This window comes from Hydra viridissima, unplaced genomic scaffold, assembly GCF_058129835.1.
Source record: "Hydra viridissima isolate aposymbiotic clone 2 unplaced genomic scaffold, HvirCarnegie_v1 scaffold_7, whole genome shotgun sequence".
NCBI classification, from domain to species: domain Eukaryota; kingdom Metazoa; phylum Cnidaria; class Hydrozoa; order Anthoathecata; family Hydridae; genus Hydra; species Hydra viridissima.
Genome location: NW_028324306.1, coordinates 10,494,825 through 10,521,183, shown reverse-complemented (window position 1 = coordinate 10,521,183; position 26,359 = coordinate 10,494,825). Strand labels below are relative to the sequence as shown.

The following is a 26,359-nucleotide window of genomic DNA, read 5'->3' as shown; positions in this document are numbered from 1 at the left end:
GCAGCTGCAATGTCTAATTTGATGCCAGAAGCCTTCAGATGCCTTCTTAGCCTCTTTACTTCAGGCAGCATTTCTTCCTCCTCTACATCATTGAAAGTTTCTGAAAACTGATGGGCATAGGTTACAATTTCTTCATCAGTTGCCTTCAAAAGATTATCTGTGTGTACAACAGCAAACTTTTCATACACAGTGTTCATCGAGGTAAAACGTTTTTCTAATTCTACATGAAAGTGGTCAATTCACTCGAACATAGCACGCTTCAATTCTTCCTATGGAGTTATACCTGCATCTTTAGCAATTCTCCTGGCATCATCTTTTTCACTCCCTTGTGTTTTCTGCTTTCAATATCAATGCCCATTTCAGCACAAGTCTGGGTCACAAATTCTACAGCATTATGGACCAGAACTTCTCGACTCTCTACTAAAAAAGTCTTCAAGCTTTTCAGCTTCACAACACACTTTTCCAAGCTAATACCTTCGATTTGAAGATATTTTTGGACATGATTCACCTCGAGTAGAATGTGGTACCACAAATGCAAGAAGCAAAGGAAAATGAAATTACAAATGTTTGTCATCAACACCTCCGCTGCTCCTCTCGTATCTAGGTTTTCAGAAGCATCACAAAGCTTTTCCACAGCCTTAACCAACTTTTCGAAATGTTTGAAGATTGGTTTCACGACATCATGATGAGCACTCCACCTGGTATCATTAAGTCTCTTCACTGTCACTCTAACGGTTTCTTTTAGGACCTCCCATCTATGTGTTGAACATGAAAAAAACGTGTACACACTTTCCAAAGTTCCAAAAAATGTGACACAAACAGAAACACTACCAAAAGTATGTACGCCACATAAATTAAGCGAATGGTTAGCACAAGGCACAAATATTGCTTTTGGATTAAATTCTTTAATTCTGGTTTATACTCCTGTATGAATGCCAGACATTGTCGTGGCTTCGACAAAGCTTTAAATCTAAGCCGTCCTTTTCAAGAGATTGAATGATTTCCTGTGTTATGAAGTCTACCTTTTTCCCACTTAGAGGAATAAAACCTATAAATGGTTCTTTCACTTCCACGTTCCTGTTGTTAATTTTCACATACCTTATGACCTGACTCATTTGTTCAGTGTGGGATATATCTGGCGTGCTGTCAAACAATATGCCATAGAATTTAGCTTTCTTGATTTCACAGATTAATTCTTGTTTTACAGCATCGCCTAAAAGAGATATAAACTCATTTTGCACTGCAGGCGATTAATAAGAAACTGGAATCAATCCTGATTCCAATGATTGCTGAAGCCGTATGCTGTGCTCCTTTAAAACAGGGTCATAGTTTGAAAGGAGGCTGACAAATTCCAAGAAATTACCACGGTTTTCAGAAGCAAAGTCTTCCCTGTGGCCTCGAAAAGGCAAACTCTGCTTTGCCAAAAAAAGTGTCATATCTAAAAGACGATGCAAAATGTCTCTCCATTTCTTCTTCTCTCTTTCCATTACGTCTTGTTGAGCAGCGTCGATGGTTTTGATACTTTAGGATTCAATTTCCACCAACTATTGAATCCTGTGATGAAACTTGATTTGGTCGTTGGATTATCGTTCTTATCAAACAACTTGCAACAAAAGCAAAACAGTGATTTTTTTTCATGAGAATAGACCATCCATTTCCTCAAAATCTGTTCTCCAATTGAAAGCTTCTTGTAAAACCAGCTTTTTTTCAGCTGCCTAGTTTGACCCTTTGAATTTTCTCCTGGTTTATGAACTGGATCAAATAGCCCCTCCAAGTTCTGGTAAATTTCACTGCCATGTCTTATAATATCGGTTCTGAGATAATCTGGCATTGGAGTGGGCCAGTTTCCAACATCATAATTTAATGTTAAATCTTCTGATTCGTGTACTGAATTTGCGTCTGATTCAGAACGTATCGAACCGGTTATGTCTTCTTCTTCTTGTCTTTTGTATTGTTCTTCTTCTCCTTTTTCTTGTTCTTCATTGCTTGTTTGTTCATTCCGTTGGCCATAGCTTGTACTTGGGCCTTCTAAAGATTCAGGGCCCTCCTCTGGCCCTGCTTCATTGTTTGCCTGGGATAGTACCCTTTTAGTAAATTTAAGTATTGAACCCGACAACCGTTGTAATTCTTGTTCTTTGGCTTTTTGTTCTCCTTCCATATGCGAAATTCGCTAGGATGAGCAAACAATATCAAAACTAAATGTTTTCGTACCACTGATAAAAATTATTGTTTACCAAAATAGGCTAGGCCTACTCATTTTTAAGGTCAAAATTAGTTATTAAAAACCAAGTAATTAAATTGACAATACGGATAGTGTTTAAGGACAGGCCTCTTATGTGGCTTCATCATAAAACGACGTGTGATATAAAATTATAACCTGATAACTAAAATCTTCTCACGCAGCCTTGTTAGGCCTATATGCAGGAACAAAATTATAACTTATCATGTAATTTGGTGATGACGAACTGAAGACGTGATTTGCTCTCGAATTATTGAGGTACTGAATGATAGAGCATATTAATCACATTAACGAAACAACATAAACATCCGTCAGTCTGCCTGAACCATCATGAACCATAGACTCGTAGGTAAGGCGGGCTATTTATTAGTACTCGCGGGTGTGGGGGAAGAAGCTTCGCGGAGGGCCTCCAAAACAGTCACGGTGGTTGTCATTGGCCAAGATGTCATTTCAATTTCTTACATCTTGGTTTGTTTGCTGTGGATGTTTATTATCTTGGCAAGCAGATACGATCATGTTTCAGGTTCATTTTTGTTGTAAACAATTATGATTACAGAACAAAAATGTTGACTATTACAAAATCCAGCTGAAGTAAAAAAAATATAAATTGTATTGACATTTGGGGGCCTACTCCCAGAAGGGGCCTGGGGCGGACCGCCCCCCGCCCCACCTTCGGTGCGCCACTGCTGTTATGCAGGGTTTAGCATGGTTTAATGAATGGTTTAGAGCTAGGAAAAAAAATCTTAGGCCAAGAGGGCAACTCGTGATAAAAAAATTTTGTTTATAGTCATTACAAGAAGAACATTTTGATGTAAAACTTCTAAATAATTTTTATAGATATAGGTTGCTTATAAAACTCTTTTTGGACCTGTAAAAAAAATTGAATGCATACTATGAATTTTTACGAATGCTCAAACTACAAAGTTCTAAAGAAGATAAAAAAGGAGTTTTCTTTTCGACATTTTTTTTGTGTTTCTTATGAAAAGTTTCAATGTAAAAATTAATTTTCAATTAGATTAATTTTTTTTTTAACTTTAACCATAGCTTAAGTTTAAATACTTTTAATACGAATGACTTTACTTTTCTCATTTTTTTGTTACACACAAATGCGCGCTTTTTTGTCACATCTAACCGCAAACAAAACAAAAATCTAAACTTAAAATAATATTTGCACTAATTTTAAAACAAGATTTTTTAAATAACAATTTTCAGCAAACGAAAGGATGGAAAACCTTCTTGCTATTTTATTATTATCCTGCTACACAGGTACTTAAAGTTTTGTTGATGATGAAGCGTTTTTTTTTGTAAACCTCCTTATATGTTACATAGCCGCTTATTTCATAACACTTGTTTCATAATAATATGTAACTATTTAATTCTTTAGTCGCACAAAGCAGCAACCAAAACGAGTGTAAATCTAATATTCATTTATTTTCCCCATATCTGATGTGTTGTGGCAATACGCAAGTTTTCAAGCCAGAAAAATCTTCTCAATGTTGTGGCGTTAAAGCATTTACACCTTCGAAACATATCTGCTGTGGTGGTGGGGTTTATAAAAAAACAGACGTAAATTCTGGTTGCTGTTATGACCAGGTATAAATTTTATTCAATAAACATCTTTGAATTTATCACCAAAGCCACAGAAGGTAACTCTATAACTTTAGTATTATCTTACCATCAGGGCCGGCTCAACAGCGTGACCAAGCATCACTTAGCCACAGGCGCCGCTTCAAAGGGGGCGCCAAAAAAAAAATTAAAGATAAATATAAATTAAAAATAAAATTGTTTTTAGATTAAGATTTCAATTTTATAAACACTTTTTTTAAAGAAAATTTTCCATAATTGTGGGAACTCTCATAAACCAGTTTATACAGTACTATCGGTATAATCCACATTGAACAAGTTTTTTGCTCATAAAGCTAACTCAATTCAATGCATGTTACATTTTTTACTCTTTACAAATTTAAGTGAACAAAAAAATGTTTCAAAAGTGGATATAAAAACAACCATCATGTTTGGAAAGAAAAAATTATCAGGAGCTCAAAACCTAAAAAGAAAACAAGAAAAAGATGTTTCCCTGTCAAAGAATAAGGGAAGTTTGGAGAAATATTTAAAAACTTGCTCTGAAGTTGTGTCAGTACCATCTATTAATTCCAAAAGTATTCAAAACATTCAGGTAAGAAAATAAAACATTTAACAATTTATCGTATATTAAATTTGACCAGAATATCATTAAAAATTTGAGTAATATTTAAAAATTTGATTACAGTGTGAGCCATCAACTAGCCAAAATGATCTCAACTGTAATCATTCTGAAGCAAGCAACCAAATGGACGCCGTCATTAAGTCTACAACATGCGCAGTTGAACCAGAAATCTCTGATAATTACTTGGATGTTGGAAGCTGGCTGAAAAATACTGTGTCATTGACAGATCTACTGGTCAAAATTGGTCCAATCAAATAATAGATTTTGACTTTCCTTTCACTAGTCAAGAAGAAAGAAAACAAAGATTTAATATAAGTCATTATTTTCGGAAGCTACCAAATAGGAAAAAGTATAAACATGAGTGGCTAGTTTATTCTAAAACAAAAGACGCTGCCTTTTGCTTCTGTTGCAAGCTCTTTTCTAAAAAGATTATTGAGGTTTTGGTGAAGGCGTATGAAAATGAAAAAACTTAAATAACAGATTGAATGCTCAAAAGACAAGTTTAGATCATTTAAATTGTTATATGACCTGGCATGATCTTATTAAAAGGTTCAAAGGATCATCTACAATTTGATGCAGTTCAGCAGAGACAAATGGACGAAACTACAAAACACTGGCGGCATATCTTAGAGCGATTTTTTTCCATTATAAAGTTTCATGGGTCCCAAAATGTAGCTTTGCGAGGGACTTCAGATAAACTTTATGGTGACAATAATGGTTGCTTTTTAAAAACATTGAAACTGCTTGCCAAGTTTGATCCTGTGATGAAAGAGCATATCACGAGAATAAAAACCAAAGAAATTTACAGTTATTACTTGGGTAAAAATATTCAAAATGAAATTATTCAAATTTTATCAAAAGCAGTCAAAGAAATATTAGTAGTTGATTTGATGAGAAGCAAATACTACTCAATTATTGTTGACTGTAGGGGAAAATCTCAATGAATGGGACAGTTTTTGCAAAATGCTTTTTAAACCTAGATAAAATTGTTTAATATATATATTTAAATATGTTTGATAACCACCGACTCTTGCTCAATGATATATTAAAACAAAAAAATTGGATTTGCATTTGGCTATTGGTAAAAAAAGAGTTTTATTGGAGCATGACATTTGTCCCATTCATTAAGTATGTCTCATTAAATGGGACAAACATAAAAGAATTAAAAATAAACGTATTTATTTCAATCATTTTTTAAATTAATTTATTAATTGTAAATGTAGTTAAATATATAGATACATACATAAAGACCACACAAAAAATTTTTTTAACTTTAAACATTTTAACTCTAAATAAATTTCAATCAAAGTAGAACTTTCTCATTTTAGAATATTATATTTAGTTATTTTTATTTAAGTATAATATTGCATTATAAAAGTGTTTAAATAATACCCATTACCCATGGAGATAAAAGTAAGGGACTGGAGCATCCCTCTGCTGAGCTGTAAATAATACTTTATTAAATTCATTCAATAGGTAGTACTTTGTCCCATTCAATATGCGCATCACTTTATCCAAAAATGATTAGTCACACCAAAAACACCATTAATTAAGCTTGAATTTTTTACTCACTGTAGTACTAGAGACTGCTATCTATTTAAGCATGGAATTTTATTTTCCATAACTTCAAAAATTACTGCAAAATCAGAAAAAAAAAACATTTTTAAAAATTACTTTTTACATTCGAAAACACAATAACATCAATTGTCATTACGGTCATAGAGCAATAGGATGGATGAGTCGGTCAGTTGAGTTCTTGTTTCTATCACTCTTTGTTACAGGAATTTGAATATCCTTACATCGATGCTTCTATAAGAATCTGAGTTTGTCCCATTCAATAATCGTCCCATTCATTAAGGTTCTCCCCTACTCCAGATATTTCCTATACTGAACAGATGACAATAATTCTACGTTTTGTGTCAAAACTGCCCACTCCAGATGAAAAGGAAAGCTACGTTGATATAAGAGAGCATTTTTAAAGCTTTATTGACATTATTGATACTACAGGCGCTGGAATGACTGAAAAAGTATTAGAAACTTTGGATTCTCATGGAATTTCAATGCAAGATTTAAGAGGACAAGGGTATGATAATGGATCGAACATGCGAGGCACCAGCAATTTATATGGTTAAAAACCTACCTGGCTAATAACTAAGAACTAAATATCTTTTAATAGCTACATCTAAGAATTAGTTTGGTAAATATTTAAATATTTAAATTTAAAAAATATTTTTTAAGAGCTATAATTGAGTATTACTTTGCGAATGTAAAATCAATTTACCAAACTAATTCTTAGTTATAGCTCTTAAAAAATATTTACCAAGGGATCAAAAGAAGTTCCTACGGAATACGAATCTATTATGGTTCTTTTCAAGTTATTCCTTTTTCCAGAGTTAGTGATCCTTTGGAAGATGGTACAAACAAGTTAACTTGTACAATATATTGTTAATATTACTATGGTAAATGGAAATATTTAAATATAGTTTCCACAACAAACGAACTATTTTCAATGCTGTTGGAAAATTATTGCTCTAGTAATTGAACAACCAAAATTATGTGGAGCAGGCACATCGAATAATGATAACACAGTGAGGCATGTTTTTCAGTAATTTGATATAGGGTAGGGCGGGAAGAAGGGGAGGGCTAGTTGAGCAATTTTTACAAAATCTAATAGGTCTCTTGAACGGTGTGTCGGATTTACATAATTTTTTCATTATATTAGAAAGAAAAATTTATCTGCAAAAATTGCTTAAGAAAAAAAAGCGCTTTTAGATTTGTTTGAGAAAACATTCCCTAAAGTTTACCGAGCTGCTCAACCGCTGCCCCAGCGGGGGGTAAATTGAGCAGCTGTGTAGGGTATGTTAAAAATAAAATTAGTAAGTAAAATTTTTATTTCTAAACTTTTGATTTAAATATTACTTATTGACTAAGTAATATTTAAGTAAAACTATTTTTAAAAGAAGCAAAAATTTTAATCACATTTACATGTTTTTTTTTAAAAAAGGGTTTCAGATATTATCTTAAATTGGTGAGAGTATTTAATAAATACTCTTAACAATTTAAAATATCTTTTTTTAAAAAATGATTAATTTAAAAGTTTTTATGGATCTTAAAATGTTTACCCAAAGAAATTTGTTTCTCCTTATCCGATAATGCCGTTTTATTAATTTTATTAATTAACTTTATTAAATAATTTTTTTCAAACCTGCTCAACTTATCCCGACTAGACTAGGTGACACAAAAGTTAGGTTATAAAAAGAGCTATAATACTTAGGGAAAATGGCTAAGTATAACCGAAAGTCAAATAAATGGGTAAAATATCAACACTTAGGTGTTGTCAGATAAATACTTTTTTAAGAATCTAAGAGAAAAATAGCAAAAAAATTTTTTTTTTTCTTTTTGGTCCAAAATTGAAAAAGTGCCCATGCATCTCACTTGAAAGCGGTCCAACAACAATTTGATGCGTATAAAATTATGTATACCTATCTTTCATCCATTAGATGTTTTGTCATTTGATGCGTTGTTTTTGAGATGTTTTAGTTGCCCAACTTGCCTCTGTGCTCAACTACCCCCTAGGGTGGTCCTTAATTTTCAAAGTTTGATTTTTGTACAGGGCACCCTTGAATTTTGTTTATATGCATGCATAAAAAATTCACAAAAAAAAATCAGCTAAATCTGAAAACATTTAGAGGTCCCTACCACATATATAATAGTTAAGTATCATGTGGGGTTCCGTGGCTGCATGTCACTAGTTGTTATGCTGGTGAACTCTTTCACTGCACACTATTCCGCCTGCATAATTTATCAATATGATGTTACTTATTTGTTGTTAAATTATCCAGAATGCATTTCACCAGCTGTCAGCCATTTGTAATCAAACACTGACAGACACTCAATATAACAATAATATTTGATGAATCTGAATTAGTGACTACTGACTCTCTCAGGGAAACTTCCGTAACAACTGACCTAGTGGATACTGGATCAAAAGTGAGTGTTTTCTTTGTTTATTTTTGCTTAAATATTAATTTGCCAAATTATATTGATTTAACAATGAATTATTATAAAACAGACAAAATGACCAATCCGCTGTGCTAAATCCATTTTAAATTGTTAAATAATATCAATTGCCTGAGTGCCATAGTATCGAACTTGACTTTTCATTTATGCACATAATTGTGTATTTTATTTATTGGTTTTAGACCTTGTCAGAGTTTTCATATGTCATTGTTGTTTATTTATACTGCATAACATAAATTTTGTCAGTTAGTTTTCTGAGCTCTATAAGTTTTTGTTAGAAATTACATATAATTTGAATAATTAAATTGGATGGTAACAAATAAAATTTATTATTTTAAGGGAGATGGCCAATGCTTGCTGTAGGACTTCGAAACCAACTACAAGACGAGAAACTGAGTTGTGGCTGATAGGCCAAATGTCTGAAATTCTCAGCTCTACAAAGTTACCGTCAAAGAAGGAAGTCAATGCACTTTTCTTCTATTACAAAGAGGCCACTAAACAGACCGTTCGTGAAGCATCACATTCAACAACTAATGGCTTTCTTTAAGTGTGGGCTAAAGCCCGCATCCCGACACGGTTGAAGAAACACGTTGTTGAAAAAGTTGAATGTCTGTTCCATAAATATGACAAACTGAAGAAAAATAAGGAAAATAAAGCAAAGCGCTCTGAAAGTCTACTGAAGAAGGAAGAAGAATGGAAAGATGGCTTAGAGAGTCTTTTTGACATTGCTTATGCGGACGCCATGAAGATGATTAGCATGCAGGAGGACAGGGAGTTCCTGTTAGCTCAGCGTGAGGCGGGACGACGTGGTAAGATGGGAAGTGTTGACAAAGCCATGGCCAAAAGAGAAAGAGATGTTCACAGTAGAGAAGAAAAGAGAGAGAAGAACAGGACAGAGTGGCCAGAGAGGAGAAAGCTATTCTTCAGAATTCCGAAAGCGAACAGGAGCCTGGTAATGATAATGAAGCATTTGGTGAGCCATCATCAACCACAACTTCAAAGAGAACTAAACGTAAACGTGGCACACACAAAATACTGAATGACAAGTTAGAAGTATGTCTGGATATGGCAAAGGTCAGTGATAGAAATGCTGCACTAGTCCTGACTCCAGCACTGCAGCACCTCGGTCATGACCCAGCAGAGTTTAATATCAATCGATCGTCCATTCGAAGAGAAAGGATGAAATGTAGGCAGAGAATGGCAGAGAACTTGAAAGCAGAATTCAAGCCAACAGTTCCACTAACAATACACTGGGATGGGAAATTGCTGGAAGATATCAGTAGCAAAAAAATTGTGGACCGGCTCCCAATCCTCGTGTCTGGACTAGGAGTTGACCAACTTCTTTGTTTGTTTATGATGTAACTGTAGCGTGGGGCATAGCTGATAAATTCAAGTGCGTGTGCTTCGACACTACTTCCATCAATAGTGGTCCAAGAAATGGTGCTTTCATCCTACTGGAGCAGAAGTTTGACAAAGATTTGCTCTGGTTTGCTTGCCGTCATCACATTTTAGAAATAGTCTTAGAGGCAACGGTTACTCTTTCTCTTGGCCCTTCAAAGGGTCCAGACACTATGATTTTTAAAAGGTTTCAAAGCAGTTGGGAAATCATTGACCGGTCAAACTTTCAGGCATCTAGTTCGAATGACATCGTGCACAGTGCCGTTTCCAGTGTTGCAAATGAAATTATTGCATTTGCTGAAAACCAACTGCAACAGTTTCAGCCTCGTGATGATTATCGCGAACTGCTAGAGCTGACAATAATGTTTCTGGGAGGCGTTCCATCTCAAGGATGCTCATTTAAAGCTCCGGCAGGACTGCATCGAGCCAGATGGATGGCCAAGGCTATTTATTCATTGAAAATATGGATGCTGAGAAGCCAGTTCAAGATGACAAAGAAAGAAGAGAAGGGAATAGCAGACGTGTGTCTTTTCACAGTGACTCTGTATGTCAAGGCCTGGTTTAGAGCGCCGTCAGCGCCATCTTCGCCTCGTGTTGATCTCCAGCTTATCAAGGAGATCGACAAATACAAGGCACAAAATCAAGCAGTCTCTCAGATCGCAATGAAGAAAATTTTAGGACATTTGTGGTACTTGTCAGAAGAACTGATTGCATTGGCTTTCTTTGATGACGAAGTCTCCGATGACACTAAACGTCTGATGGTCAGTGCCCTGCAAGCACCGGGTGCAGAATATCCTTTGAAGAGGATAACTGTTGATCCTACGCTGGTGAGCTCCAAGAACTTGGAAGACTTTGTCACCGAGAGCAGTCGTAGATTCTTCACCATCACTGGTCTACCGTCAACTTTCCTCAACAAAGATGTGAAGCTCTGGTCTGCAGATGCTGACTATCAGCTGGAGAAGAACACTGTCAGTAGTATGAGAGTTGTGAATGACATAGCAGAACGTGGAGTTGCTTTTATGGACGAATACAACAAGCTGCACACAAACGATGAGGAGCAGAAACAGTGCCTTCTCTTAATTGTAAAGAAGTACCGCCAGCGATTTCCTGATCGAGCGAAGAATACCCTGGCAATGGACTAACTAGACGGTTTTTGTCACTTTGACAGTCTCAACACAGAAGGACAATAATAATTACAATATGTAACACTATAACAGTTGTTTAAATGTGCTTCAATAAAGCAATGTTGTGCTCTGTGATCATATTTGTCCTAATCATTCATATTGTAGAATACTAAGCATATGAGCCTTCTGTGGGCACTTTTATAGATATAAACTCTGGGGTAGAGACCCCTAAAACGTATTTTTTTTAAATAAAATTTTCAGTATAATTATTTTTTCATAAACGTCAACCATTGAAGGGGGTGCCCCGTCAGAAAACTGAAGAAAATTTTTTTTGTAATGAATAAGGACCACCCTACTACCCCCGCCCTACCCTATTAGCAGAAATAATGAAAAAATTTATCCAAATGTTTTGAAAAGACTTCATTTTATCTTTGGTACAATTAAATGCATTAAATTAACTCATCAAAATTTAAATTATTTTGTCGGAAAATTACATTTCCCTGTGTAACCTCGTATCTAATGGCTCAAACATTTCGTAAGATTTAATTGACACGCAATTATTGATTTAATTACTGTTACATTTAGTATGTTTTAAATAAGGTTCAAGAAACTGAGAGCAAACTTTTCAAGATGTTTCGTGAGAGTTTTTACTAGAAAATTTCAAAATATATTTTTAGATTTTTTGCCGTGTAAGAAGAATTACTATATAACAGGCACTAGGATGTCCCTCAATGTTCATACTCATAAGATAACACACATACACATGAAAATACACACATACCCATGAAAAGTGTTTAAATAATTTCAAGTTCTTTTAAAAAAAATTTTTATTAACATAAATCGACATATTAAAAGTTATTTTTCATATTTTCACTTTTGTTAAAAAGTAAAAAAATTCGCATGTTTTAAATTGTACATTGAGGCACAATAAATTTACGACGCAATAAATCTACGAATTAAAGCTAGGAAAAGAAAGTATAAGAAAGTATTTGTAATTAATAGATACAGCCTTCTAAATATTAATTATTGAAGTATGCAACTATTATATTACAATTAATAAATTATATATGTAAATATTGTAGTATTATATAATATTACAGTATTGTATAAATATCATTGTGTAAATATTATAGTACTACCAAAAGGGAGAAAAGCAATGTTGTGGTAGGGTATTAATTGATCTAAAAACCGAATCTTGTTGCAGAAATGAACCGTTTAACACTAAATACGAAGCATGCTGTGATGGAACAAGGATTCCAATTCTGACTATCAAGTTAGTATAAAAAAAAGTTTAAGTATAAAATACTACTTAGTTAAATAATAAATTTAAAAACTGAATGTTTTGTATAAGCCATATGAATTGAAACTTGAAATATGTTTTTAGTATACATAATGTAATCTTAATCATTTTTTATTGCGATAAAAAATGGTTAAAAATACAATATGCATACAGAATCACAAATGCAATGTTATGTGCAATATAACATAGTGCAACAGAATCACAAATGCAATGTTGCGGTAAAACATTAATTGACCTAAAAACCGAGATATGTTGTGCAGGAGTTGTTTCTCTGAGATTTTATGGAACGTTCACAAAATGTTGCGGTTCACAAACATATGATAGTAGAAATGAAATTTGCTGCAGTAAAAAGGTATAAATTATGTTTTTTAGAAAAGTTGTGTGGTTTATAAAATGGAGATTTTTGTGAATTTTACAGTTTGTTTATATAATTCCTAAACATATTATATTTTATAGGTGCAAGCTAAAGTAGATTCATTGGACCAATGTTGTAACGGAAAACTAATTGATACACAAAAACAAATTTGCTGTGGAAATGACATTAAGCCAATACTGTTCGGAAAGCAGCACACCGGATGTTGTAGACTAAACGATTCACTTTCTCTGATTTATGACACAAGAACTCATATGTGCTGCTCAAACAAACTGAGCCAAGCAGTTGGTAACGAACTCGGTTGCTGTCACGATACAGCTTATGACGTATCCACCCATCTATGTTGTGATGGTGTAGTAAGTAACAGTTTGGTTTTAAAAAATCGTGCCTTTGTTCTTTGTTCCTTTTTTTTTAATAACGTGTTCAAAACGATCTGAATTTTGAAATTAATAATTTTTTTGGAGTACATCTAGACTCACTCTGCTTTAAACCAAAAATTCACCTATTAAGTAAATTTATCAAAAGCCACCAACAGTTTTTTACTTCTAAATTTCAACTTGTGTTTGAATTTGCTTATTTTTGATTCATACCTTTTTGTAAACAAATTTAGGTTTGAAAAAATGACCATGGCATCAGTCGCCTAGGGAGCATAACTCGTGCTCGGGCATGTTGCTTTTTTAGTGGCTGCACTCTGAAAACCACTTTGAAAAACACATAGTAATATAATATATACCTTTAACAATACAACAGAAGCAATGTAAAAAGGAAAAGTTAATTTATTGTAAACTGCAAGCAATACATTTATAAAGTTTTAAAAAAAAAATTTTAAAAATGAAAAATTAACAGTAATCAGTTTTTACATTAACATTATTTGAAAATAATCTTTTACATTAACATTATTTGAAAATAATCTTTGACATTAACATTATTTGAAAATAATCCTTATTATTATTATTATTATTATTATTATTATTATTATTATTATTATTATTATTATTATTATTATTATTATTATTATTATTATTATTATTATTATTATTATTATTATTATTATTATTATTATTATTATTATTATTATTATTACTATTATTATTATTATTATTTAGAGAAAGATAAATTAAATACTTGAATCAAAAAAACAAAACGGTGAAACACGGTGGAGGGTAATGTAATGGTGCGGAGGTGTATAGCGGTCAACGATATTGAAATTCAGCGTTTATTTATCAAATTATGACCAAAAATAATAATATTTCGAGGTTTTAAAGAACACGGTGCATAGGAACATACTCTAAGACCTTGCAACACATCCCCAGGATTTTTTTTTTTGATTATCATTAGAAAACATTTCCTCATTCAAAAAATGTAAACGACAACTTTTTTAGTGGGGGCCTGGGGAGAAAACACATATTTTAGGGCAGTGCCCAGGAATTTTGTTGTTCAAGATAGGTAACTAAGAAGCATGTGGCATACTTAAATATTTAGTATGTTGATACTGGTAGCAAATGAGGGTGACTTGCAAAAAATTAGGGTAATTGGAGCTAAACCAACCCCCCTTCCTAGAACTACGTCTCCTTTAATTGTAAAATTTTTTTTTGTTCTATCATAAACTAGATTAAAATTCATCGACAGATTTCAAATTTCATCAAAAAATCTCTTTTCGTTTAAGATTTATAGCAATGCAAAGCTTAAAATTACCCCCTCAAATAACTTTAAATGGTCTCAACTTTTAAACGAAAATTTTTTTTTTGATGTAATTTGAAATCTGTCGATGAACTTTGATCTAGTTTAATATAAAACAAGCAAAAAATTGAAAAGTGTTTTTAGGAACCATACCCTGGGGAGGGCTATTAGGAGTCGAGAAGGGTTTGCTACAATTATTTATTACAGTAAAAAAAAAAAAAAAAAACTCTCATTTTTATGGTTACATTATGATTGATATTTTACATTTCAAAGTCATACTAAAAATTTGTTCATAGGAGATTTAACACTTTACTTTTTACAAACAACATTCCTGCAAATAGAAAGCTACTTTAAAAGTGCTTGTAGTTGTAAGCAACAACCGCGTTTTTCAGCGCCTCTATATAGTTACGGCTGTGCTCTCCAACTTTTCTCATTTGCCAAAACTGATTGAAATCCTGATGAATGGATTCAAGAGCTTGTTCAGTCCAGTAACCTAAGCCTATAGAATAGTAGAAGTACAAAAGAAATGCAAGTTTATTTAATAAATATTCGTCGTAAATTATGCAAATTCTACGATTCAATTGTTGAAATAGAGTATTTAATTACTAAGATTATAAATTATTTTTAATCAAATTTAAAAGTTATTTATCATACCAAAGACTCCACCTTTCATGTTGATAAATTCAATGACATGTTGCTCAACTATGTGTACCTTCAAAGGAATTGTAGCCCTTAAATTTCTATAGCTCGTAGAGAACTCTTTTACATCTTTAACATAGGTGGAGCTTAATGATTTTCCAAAACAACCATGAACTATTTTTTTCAAAATCTCTAAGTACCTTTATATATTTGGCAGCGGAAACTCCAAGACTAAACTCTTGAAAAAACAGTTCAAAGCTGTCTATTTTTTTAAGCAATTTATGACAAGCATTGCCTTCCAAACGATGCTGCCCTTGGTAGGACATTCTGCAGATGCTTATTTTAGACAGATATTGGTTAACAAAATGTAACCCACACTCCTTGTTTTCAAATAAATTTTTTCAATCTCTTTTAAAATTTTGTCTACAACACCTAGCAGTATACAGTGTCTCAAAAAATTATCCGACCAAACAAGTTTTTCCCAAAAAAAATGTTTACGCTCTAAATTATACTAAAAACAATGAATAGCGATACTTACTTTGTCTGTCATTTTAATTTTATTGGGAATAGTATGTTATTTAGCGTTCATATTTTTTGATTCATGCTTCAGTTGGTTTATTATTTGTCCTAAGAGAAACTTAGTATTGAATAGGCTTGTAAAAAAATTATCCGACCAAGCGATATTTAGGTAAGTTTAATTAGTTTTATGTAAAATTTGTTAAAATATTTTAGCAAATTTTTATACAATTAATGAAATTCCATAACAAAAAACTGTTTTTTTGTAGTAAAAAAAAAAAATTTATGTATAAAAAAAAGGTTTCATGTTTTTTTAAGTAAAATGGTGGGGGGGGGGGGGGGGGGTAAACGTCACTGGACTGTTTCTCAGAGAAATTTAGCTGTTAATCTAGTCAATCAGGGTAAAACCTTTCGTCAGGTGCAGCAAGAAACTGGAATTCCTCATAATACAGTATCCGACATAATGAAGAAGTATAATTTGATCGGAACAACAGCCACAAAAGAAGGGCAGGGTCGCAAAAAAAAGACTTCTAGAAGTTTTGATAGAAACTTAATTATACAAGTCAAGAAAAATCGCTTCATTTCTACTCGAAAACTGGCTGAGCAAGCTGAAGAGAATTATGGAATCAAATTATCCCATCAGACAATCAGAAATCGTATCCGAGACCAGGGATTTCAAGGAGACTTGTGCGTAATAAACCATATTTGAGTAAGAAACACATGAAAAGAAGATTGGAGTTTGCTAAGAAGTTCAAAAACATGTCGTTAAGTTTCTGGAAAAAGATCCTGTGGAGCGACGAATCGAAATTCAACTTAAAGTCATCTGATGAAGCCCAAAAAGTTTGGAGAAAAGCCGGAGAAGCCTACAAATTAAGCTGCGTGAGAGGAACTGTCAAGTATGGCGGCGGTAACGTGATGGTATGGGGTTCAATGGCTTGGAAGGGTGTCGGAAAACTCCAATTTATTGATACTTTAATGGATCAGGTGCAATACAGAAACATATTAAAGCAAAATTTGAAGTCATCTGCTCGAAAACTTCGCCTAGGATCTGATTTTACATTTCAGCAATATAACGATCTCAAGCATAGTGCCACTAAAACCAAGGAGTGGTTTGCTGAAAATAATGTTGAGGTCTTGGAATGGCCCGCACAATCACCGGACCTTAATCCAAATGAACATTTGTGGGAAATTTTAGACCGAAAAATTGGAGATCGGTCATTTTCCAAAAAAGATAACCTCAAAGTGGCAATTAAAGAAGCCTGGGAAAAGATTCAACCAGAAGAAACAAAACTTTAGTTGAATCAATGCCTAGACGTCTAGAAGCTGTAATCCAAGCAAAGGGAGGCCCAACAAAGTATTAAAATAATTGTTTTGTTACATAATAATTTGTTATGAAACAAATAATGTGTTTGGTCGAATATTTTTTTGACAATAAATAAACGACCTAAGCTCCTTTATTTTAAGACTGAAAACCTTGTGATTCATATTTTACATTAAAATAAATAAAATCTATTTAAAAACATGTTCTTTTATTTTCATTAATCTTGAGTTTACCAAAAAAGTCTAAATTTATGAAAATACAGCACTTTTTTTAGGAAAAATATTTTAAAAAATGTTTGGTCGGATAATTTTTTGAGACACTGTATGTAGTCCAGGAATATTTACAAGTTCTAGTATTTTTTTGTTTTTGTTGCCTGTTAATAAAGGGGGGTTAACAACATTTGTGTACTTTTTTGCTTTTTTTAAATTTGCACCATCAGCCATCCATTGGTCGTACCATGTACACAAAGACTCTAGAGTATAATGATCAGCTTTTTGAAAGTCAGGAGATGACGTCATGCAATACAAGGGTGTTTTGATGTTGCAGTTTGTTTTCCAACCATTTGAAGCAAAACCTTTAGATCTTCAGATACTGTATAATCTAAGGATGAAATGTTTAGCTTATCGTATTAACCGCAAATTATGGTATTTTTTTGTTCAATGAAGGCAAAATGGCCAATATAATAGTTTTGTGGACGCTTGAATCTTTAAAATCTTTGCACGCATATCCGTCACACTTGCTCAGTTTCTCTGGAATTTTATTATTTTTTAACTCTGGTTTTAGGGTTATTGACAGTGTAACTTTTAGGATTCCCTGCCCTCCATCTACACCTAATTTGATATCAACATCATTTGTTTCTTGACTTCTGTGATGAAGTACCATTGCTACGAGTTCCTTAATGTCATTGCAATACACAATAGGAATATCTTTTTCTACCAACTATACATTCATAAAAAATCAAAATGAATAATACAAATTGCAATCTAGTTATAACAATTTTTTTTTGGAAATAGTTAACTTACCTCTTCGCTTTCCTTTAATTCTAATAGCAATGGGAGTTTATCACAACTGAATAATTTTCCAATTATTTCGTTGTTCTCAATCAGTTTAATATTGAAACCATATTCCACACTTTTTCGTCCTGCCTCACTTCTCAGAAATTGTGCAGCTTCAATCATGTTGCTATTACTTAGAAATCATAACAAAGTTATTACAAAAATTGGCTTTAAACTCATAACAAATTTATTTTTAAAAGTATTTTTAAGCAACAAAAACTTTATTTGAAACATCTTCAGCGCCTTGATAAACAAGCTTTCCCGAAACACATTCAACCATAGGGGCCAATATTTTTTCCATTTTTGATTTGCGCCCATTTTCACAAAAAAAACATTCACATTTTTTCCCTCTAATAACTCTGGTATTCAGGTCTAAATTTTATAGCACATGTATAGCAACTATAATAACTAAAATAGCGAAACTAAATTTTAAATGAAGTAAGTTAAACATCAATATAGTTATAATTACCTTCATAACACGGCCGCATACTGAAGTAAGGATCCCTGCAAGCCTTTTTCTACATTTTGAGCAAAGCATGGTAGGAGGGTCAGGATTATCCGCTGAATAATCTTTCCAGAATATAGTTTTGATAAGGTTCATTTTTCTTTTTATTTAGATTTAAATAAGTTGTTTCAGGATTATTTATTGGTCTTAAATCCGTGCCTTTCCTGAAGCAGCAAATGCAAATTTTTTTTACAAAATCACTATATTCTTTTGCATGTTTAGGCATTTTAAATGAATGCTTCAAATAAAAACTTCTAATATGGATTGATAATATTAGCATGATATATCGGTCATACCAATCAAATGTCAATATAATGGCTATAAACACATGTCAATATAATGGCTGAAAACATGCTTTCAGTTCGTATATCAACGAGTGCAAAGATTATTATGCAACTGTTAACAATTAGCAACTGCTAGCTTTTACTAATTGTTAATAATTAAAGGTTGCTTTGCTTTGTTTTTATTTCAATAAAAATGTAAATAGAAAGTAATAAAAATTATTTATCCGTCTGTAAATTTCAATGTTAAACAAAAATTTTTAAAAACTTTAAAAAAAAAATTGGTAAATCTATCACAAACATTTCTGAAAATCTAAATATGGGGCATGGGCTCAATTTTGTGGTGTTCGAGAAGATCCCCCAAATCCCCCAGGGTATGGTTCCTAAAAACACTTTTCAATTTTTTGCTTGTTTTATATTAAACTAGATCAAAGTTCATCGACAGATTTCAAATTACATCAAAAAAAAAATTTTCGTTTAAAAGTTGAGACCATTTAAAGTTATTTGAGGGGGTAATTTTAAGCTTTGCATTGCTATAAATCTTAAACGAAAAGAGATTTTTTGATGAAATTTGAAATCTGTCGATGAATTTTAATCTAGTTTATGATAGAACAAAAAAAAATTTTACAATTAAAGGAGACGTAGTTCTAGGAAGGGGGGTTGGTTTAGCTCCAATTACCCTAATTTTTTGCAAGTCACCCTCATTTGCTACCAGTATCAACATACTAAATATTTAAGTATGCCACATGCTTCTTAGTTACCTATCTTGAACAACAAAATTCCTGGGCACTGCCCTAAAATATGTGTTTTCTCCCCAGGCCCCCACTAAAAAAGTTGTCGTTTACATTTTTTGAATGAGGAAATGTTTTCTAATGATAATCAAAAAAAAAATTTCTGGGGATGTGTTGCAAGGTCTTAGAGTATGTTCCTATGCACCGTGAGAAGTATTTATTTCAAATTGCACAAAAAACTTGGATTGCAAGATTGATTTTATTTTCAGCAACATAACGATCTAAAACATACAGCATACATTGAGTGAAGATTTTTAATACCTCTCATATACCCTAATACCCACACAATTATCAGATTTAAACATTATCGAGTGCATTCGGAAAAAACTGGATAGAAAACTCCCAAGAACGGTAAAAAATCTAAAAAATGTTAACAACAAATCTAAAAATGTTCGACCAACATCTGAGATTAGTAACATTACCTGAATTTGTACTCTAAAATATGATTTTTATATATGATTACTTTCTTGGGATGATGCAACTATAGTTGATCTTTTGAGTCTACCTGAACTACACTTCATTGAAGGTTCTACAAATCATAAAAGTCAGAAAACTTTGGAGCGAAAAAAAATACTCTATGAACTGTAGACATCTGTACAGGTATCGAAGAAAATAAAGAAAAATTTTTATTAACTGTCAAAAAAATCCCAATAACTGGACTTTATATCATAAATATTTTCCAATCACCCATTGTAATCTATTTCCAATCATCCATTATAAACCATTTCCAACCATCCATTGTAATCGAATTCTAATCATCCATTGTAACCGATTTCCAATTATCGATTGTAATCCATTTGCAATCAATCATTGTAAAACCTCCGGCTGAAATACTTAGACTAAATAAGTGGAGATTTGGACAGATGATCTTTAACTGAAGATGGTGTTATTAAATCAAATTTGATATTAATTTTTTTTTTTGAGAACTTTGCTTTGACTTGATACTATTTTTACGTATATTGTACCTTTCTACTTAACCTATGAGAAAGGCTTAGGTGCTGTAGTGAAGAAGTAGAAGAAGCAGTACATAGTACTTCCTAGAGGTAACTATAAAGCGAACCTTAAGTTGGTAACTATAAAGCGAACCTTAAGTTGTAACTCAAAACATTTTGTTCAGTGATATTTTTTAATGTAACATACTATCAATTTTTGTAAAATATTTTTGATAAATGTATTGTCGTAAAAATGTATTATAGAATAAAATTAGAATCATTCCAAAATCGAAAAATGCCTAAATATTTCATTTTGGACAGTTGTTTTTGGTGATTCCCACGTTCAAGACGGTTGCAATACGGCATGTGTTTTGGTCAGTGATGGATCCAGAGGGGATGAAGTATGTATCCCTCTCCTCTCCACCAGAATATCGAAAAAACAACGTTCTATAAAACCTTTTTTAATACGTTGCATTACTCAAAGTCTTCGTCATGCGAAACTAAACTATTTTACTCATAAAAGGTTTCTAAAATCTAAAATTGTCTCTAAAAATCTAAATCTAAAAAGTCTCTAAAATCTAAAAATTGTTTCATTGAAAAAAAGTCAATATCTTCTGAAAACAAAAGGGAATAGTTAAATTCTGCGCGCCAAAAACGGTGCGTCTAATCGAACACTCACGTATAAGGGCATTATTTTTAAGTATTTTCAGAACGTTTATTCCCGATGTTAACATCAAAATATAGGAGGATTGAACTTTATTTACAGCACCACCACCACCCCACTCCACCCCCAAAAATTCCTGGGTCTCTCACTGGTTTTAATCATTTTTTCAAGTTTAAATTTGTTTCCTGAGCGGTATGGTTTCTATTTGTTTTGAAATGTTTTCGTTTCAGTGTTTAATGTTTTATTTAGTTACATAAACGTTCGCTTCTTATAAGTGAACGTTGTTGTGGTGACAAACCATACGATCGTGAAAAATATATATGTTGTGAAAAGCAGCTGCATTCTTTCCAACCACATTTGTTGCCTAATATGTATTGCTGCGGGAAATACAAGTACGATATAAGAAGTTGGGAATGCAAGAAAGATAATAAAATATCACCAAGAGGATTTGGCGGAAACCCAATAGCAGGAGCACATTAAGAAAATTTAGTGGAGTTCTCGGTCAACAAAAGCACAAGTTGAATAAGTAATTCTGTAATTTTAGATAATAAGAATAAAGATATAAAATGTTTGAATAGTTTGAGTCAAATTCTTTTTTTTTTTTTAGATTCTCCGAAAAATAGTTTCAATTAACTCAAAATACCCTTTTTACAATTTTATTGGATGTTTATCTATAGTTTGTGGTAACTTGATTTTTAGGTTTTTTTTTCTTTTGAACTTTTGAAAGCAATAAATCTTTGTTGCTTTCAAAGGTTCAAACAAAAGTAGTTTCTTTAAAACATTCAGTATTTTGGTCATATTTTTCTGTTTAAATAAAATTTTTAAAGCAAATATTTTTATATCTATTTCATCAAAAAGAAAATTTTTGGCATGTAATAGTTACAATGCCTTCATATCTAAAGTATCTCCAATAGTTATTGGACATGATTTACACACAAACCAACAAAAAAGATACCGTGAAAACATTTTAAATAAGTGTAACTGAACCTTAAGTATGTTTGGGGTGCTGAAACCGTATCTGGCGTCAATTTTGTTGTATCAAACAGTTCTCTCACCTACAGATTTTATTTGACTTAACACGCCACGTTTTTAAATTTTAAGCTCTAATTTACAGACCACTATTGCCAAATACTATGTTTTAGTGTCCTACTTACAATATGTTTTAGTGTATATTAAAAAGCACTGATATTAGATGAAAAAATGAATTTGTCACATTCTGTGTTTTGAAATGTGAAAAAATTGTGAGTGTGACAACTTTTTTATTATCATTTTCGGACTTATCACACCCAAAAACTTAAGAATCAGGCAAATACATTAAAAATATTTAAAGCCAATAAGCAAAGTAATATATTTTGCATCCAGAAAATATTTTGTTAAATTTATGCTTAACAACTATTACAATTTATATTGCGATAGAACCCCTTAATAAGGCGGATATTTCCTCTAGCATCTTTTATTATCACACATTGGTTGCGGTTTTACCTCAGAGTCAAAAGGTGACATTAACCAAACTTCTACCTCATAAAGACTTTCTTCAGCTTTAAAAAGTTACTGTGAAGATATTCCGTTTTAAAGCACGAGGAAGAGTCATTCTAAGAGGTTGCAAGAAAAGTTCATTAAGACTAAAATTCAATTAACTAAAAAATTTTGTAAAATATTATTTCATTTCTTTTTTTTAATTATTAAGTTTTTTGTGAAAAAAACTATATAATGAAGTAGACATTTCCAAAAAAAAAAAAAATTTAATTCATAAAGCATTAGTAAGGCCAATATTTCTTACCAGGACTTAAAAAAAAGTTAATTGGGCCACAATAGCTCCTAAAAAATTATTTTATTGATTATACAGTAAAAACTATATAAAATGTTTAACCGTCGAGGTGATGTATAAGATAAAATGAATGAGAATGTTGGTAATCTGTTAATTACTTAAGAATAAGATAAAGACTATGTAAATATATGGTTTATACGAAGGGACGAACAAGATGGGTCACTACAGTGCTGATAGAGAATAAATGGTCAATACTCGGGAAAATATTTGAACAAAATTAATACATTTAGTACAGTTAAAAAGAAAATTCACTGCATTAAAAAGGATGTTAGAGCCATATCTATCTAATAAACATTAATGACGAAAATAAATGCAAGCTATGCTTACTACGTTATGAGAGCAAACTAATAAAACTTGTATCGCCGAAAACTCATATTAATTTTACTTCTTAAGGTAAAGAAAAAATCCACTTGAAATAAATTTATTAATCTGTAACTCGCCCAATTATCAATTTGATCTTTAGTTTATATTATTGTGCTCAAACTCTCCCACCATTTTAACTTACCCCGCTTTCGCATGTATATTTCTGATTTATGCAATGAGATATATTAACTAGATCACATATGGCCAGAGATAACAAAACTCACTAGTTTGAAGATGCATCTTTCTAATAAAGATCAATGACAAACACAAATGAACATAAAATTTATGTTGCATATTTCTGCTATTTCTATTGCAATTTACAAATGTTTACAGTTATAGTCCACAACACAGAGTTGTAGCAATTTTCCATATTCAGGATGGCTGTTTGCTCTTTTGTATCGCTTCCAGTGAGAATGAAAGCTGTGATGCAGAGATTCGGTTGTTTGTTCACTGAACATATCAAGAGGCTCTTTTCGTTTTTCAATGAATTGTGCAATGTGATAGAACACAGCATGAACTTTGGGAGTTACACTTACCCTCTCTAAGTCTGTAAATGAGCTTAAATTCAGTAATTCTTTAGACATAGTTCTCATCAAGAGATGCTCCAAAACAGGAAGAAACAACTTTTCCGAATTTTTCTAGTGTGTCAATGATGCCAAAAACTTGGAAAGCAAAGTTCTGTTCAGCAAGCCTTTGCAGCATATCAATGTTTTTCAGTAGTTTGTGTCAGTCATTTCCTGCAAAGTGACAGCCTTTAAAAGGCTGGATTTTAATGTGAAGTGCGGTAGACCATTCTTCTGCCTTTGACCACCTGTCTTTCAATGATTTGTAGAGGAGGTTCACCACAACCAGAAGATGTTGTTCCATGGGTGGAATCAAGTTAAGCACAAGTTCGCAATTTGACTTAGAGATAAGAGACTAATGGACTACATTTTTGAAATCTTTCGCTTTTTTCATGTCTTTTCCAGCAGCTTTGAAAGCTTCAAAGCAATTTCGAAGTGATTTAAATGTAAGAGGATTTCCACAATATTCCAAATTTCGCGAGTCAGTGTCACACCATGTCCATGTGTGACTACTTGTATGTGACTGCAAACCACGGAGAATGTTTGCCAATTTCAAGTCAAATGACACAACAAATGGAACATATTCAGAACAGATCATGGTCAGAAGTTTCTGAGATTATCATAATTTTCTGGTACATTTTCAGCAACTGTAACAAGAATTTGTCGTTTTACACTACTGTCTGCTGCAGTTTGGCAAATCAAGGTCTTTTTGCTGGGTGGGCATGGAATGGGACTATTTGCATTGAGCTCTTGAATGCCCAGACTGTTTTTGAAAAAGCCACCATCATTATCCAACCCCAGTTTGACAAGATGTTCTGAGTATATTTCTCTGTGTGTCAAGATCGCAATTTTCTCTTTAAGATTCTTGCAGTGTACAACAATTTGTTGCCTTGTTTTTGTTTGATCTAGGGAAATATCAATTGTACTCTGAGAAAAATAATTGGTAAGTTGACTTTTAAGTTGCATAAACTTTGCTCTATAATTTGGTTCAATAATTGTTGATTTTGTAACTTGATTCAGAGTGGTGGTAAGTTTTTTAATGCCTGAATTAGACAACCCTGTGTTTGGCTGAAGTTGCACTAAATCCTCTGCTCTCAACTTTGGCTTATTAACAAAAAGGTTTTTTGAGTATGAAGGACCTAGAATTATGTTGCATTATTTTTGTAATAAATGGTGGACATATTTAAGATTTTATTTGTATTTTCTAAAACTAAGAGTTTGATATAATAAATAATAAATAATTTCCAATCTTAAAACAAATAACTTGTATTGAAGGAAAAATAAAATGCTGTCTATTTTTCTCAAATCCATTTCATAAAATATTTCAGAGTAATGTTAGCTTAAAACATTAATTTGTGTAAGAGGAAGAGGTCTTCCACCTTTTGCCTGTGTGACTCTGATAGTGCCATGTGGTGAAGCATCTTTAGAAGTGATAACTGAAGATGCAATTTGTTCAACTACTGTGGGGTCTGCTAAAGCAAGTTGGAGCATGTTTTCTTTGAAGGTATATTGAGTGCAATTGTGTCAACCCTTTTCCAAATACTGTCAAGTAAAATTAGCATCATCTTTCAACATTTGCAGATTGAGAAGTGTTCAGCTTTGTACGGCCAATTTTGCAGATCAGACAATCACAAATCTGTAGTGGGGTGAATGAATATTGTGAAAAACTGAAAAAGAGTTGGTAGACTGATATTCCCTCTATTGTGCTTTCTTTGAAGACTAATTCTGAAAATGCCTTTAGGTACTCTTGCATCATTAAAGCTTATTTGACACAAATAATGCTCTTTGATTCTTTCAATCAGAATTGGTGTAAGACTGCGAGTACACTTTTTCATACAAAGCATATACACTGTCTTCCTGCAGTTTTCATTTTATTTTATTGCATTTGGCATTTTCAAACTAGTGAATTTTGTTGTCACTTGATGTGAAAACTAAATGAGTAACAGCGGCTTCCAGAAATTCGATAAAAATACGATTTTGAAAATTCTACTAACCACCACCACAACAAAAATACTTATGGTTGATAAATAAAAGTTCTATTTCAAAGATTTGATGGAAATTACTTATGCCTTAAAAATGCAAAATTGAGAAGTTAATCAATTTGTGTAATTAAATGTGAATTTAAAAAAAAAAAAATTTTTTTGCAGACAATAAACTTCATAAGTCATATTACTATTATCAAATCAAAGGTAAAATTTCATAATTCAATAGAAAGAATTACTTATACTGTAATAAATGCAAAGTATATGAAGCTATCATTCAAACAATATGTGTTACAAACTGAGAATTTTAAAAATTTTTTTTTTTTCTCGGACAAAATAGTTTCATTTTAATTTTTGCATTTTTGATATCAGGGATGTGTATATCACTCCCTCACTTGATGTTTCTCCAGAACATCAAGTTGGGGTGACAGCCTTCTCGGGCCTCACATATGATATCTAACTCGCGCTTCCGCAGTGAAGCAAATTTTTTGCCAGCCTGAAATGACGCAGTGATATGTCTAAGCGAAATAAAAATGAAATATTGTCAGTTTAAATAAAACGGCTACCGGCATTAAAGAC

At 32.4% G+C, this 26,359-nt stretch overlaps 3 protein-coding genes and 1 pseudogene across 4 annotated transcripts in view; 1 reads left to right on the top strand and 3 right to left on the bottom strand.

Moving 5' to 3' along the window:
• LOC149886089 (uncharacterized) overlaps positions 1–26,359 on the bottom strand; it is a 282,044-nt gene that overhangs the window by 148,116 nt on the left and 107,569 nt on the right. The window lies entirely within an intron of this gene.
• On the bottom strand, positions 1,487–2,158 carry LOC145186837 (uncharacterized). The gene has a single exon (XM_090094321.1). It carries the CDS (start codon positions 2,156–2,158, stop codon positions 1,487–1,489), a length of 672 nt encoding a protein of 223 aa, XP_089950447.1.
• On the top strand, positions 3,407–21,619 carry LOC145184934 (uncharacterized). The gene is made up of 6 exons (XM_090093633.1): positions 3,407–3,505; positions 3,624–3,832; positions 12,121–12,260; positions 12,477–12,639; positions 12,744–13,016; positions 21,294–21,619. The coding sequence occupies exons 1-6, from the start codon at positions 3,463–3,465 to the stop codon at positions 21,522–21,524; spliced, it is 1,059 nt and encodes a 352-aa protein (XP_089949759.1). The 5' UTR covers positions 3,407–3,462; the 3' UTR covers positions 21,525–21,619.
• LOC149886100 (uncharacterized) lies at positions 17,101–18,085 on the bottom strand (annotated as a pseudogene). Its single transcript, XR_016454159.1, has 2 exons — positions 17,839–18,085; positions 17,101–17,755 (listed from the first exon to the last, which is right to left on the bottom strand). The product of XR_016454159.1 is annotated as an uncharacterized LOC149886100 (transcript).

What these genes read in the sequence shown, in the direction of transcription:
- LOC145186837 (XM_090094321.1), bottom strand. Translation starts at nt 2,158, where the DNA reads ATGGAAGGAGAACAAAAAGCCAAAGAACAAGAATTACAACGGTTGTCG.
- LOC145184934 (XM_090093633.1), top strand. Translation starts at nt 3,463, where the DNA reads ATGGAAAACCTTCTTGCTATTTTATTATTATCCTGCTACACAG. An exon ending in CTGGTTGCTGTTATGACCAG is followed by an intron (nt 3,833 to 12,120) that starts GTATAAATTTTA and finishes TAAATATTATAG; the next exon opens with TACTACCAAAAGGGAGAAAA. An exon ending in AAATTTGCTGCAGTAAAAAG is followed by an intron (nt 12,640 to 12,743) that starts GTATAAATTATG and finishes TATATTTTATAG; the next exon opens with GTGCAAGCTAAAGTAGATTC.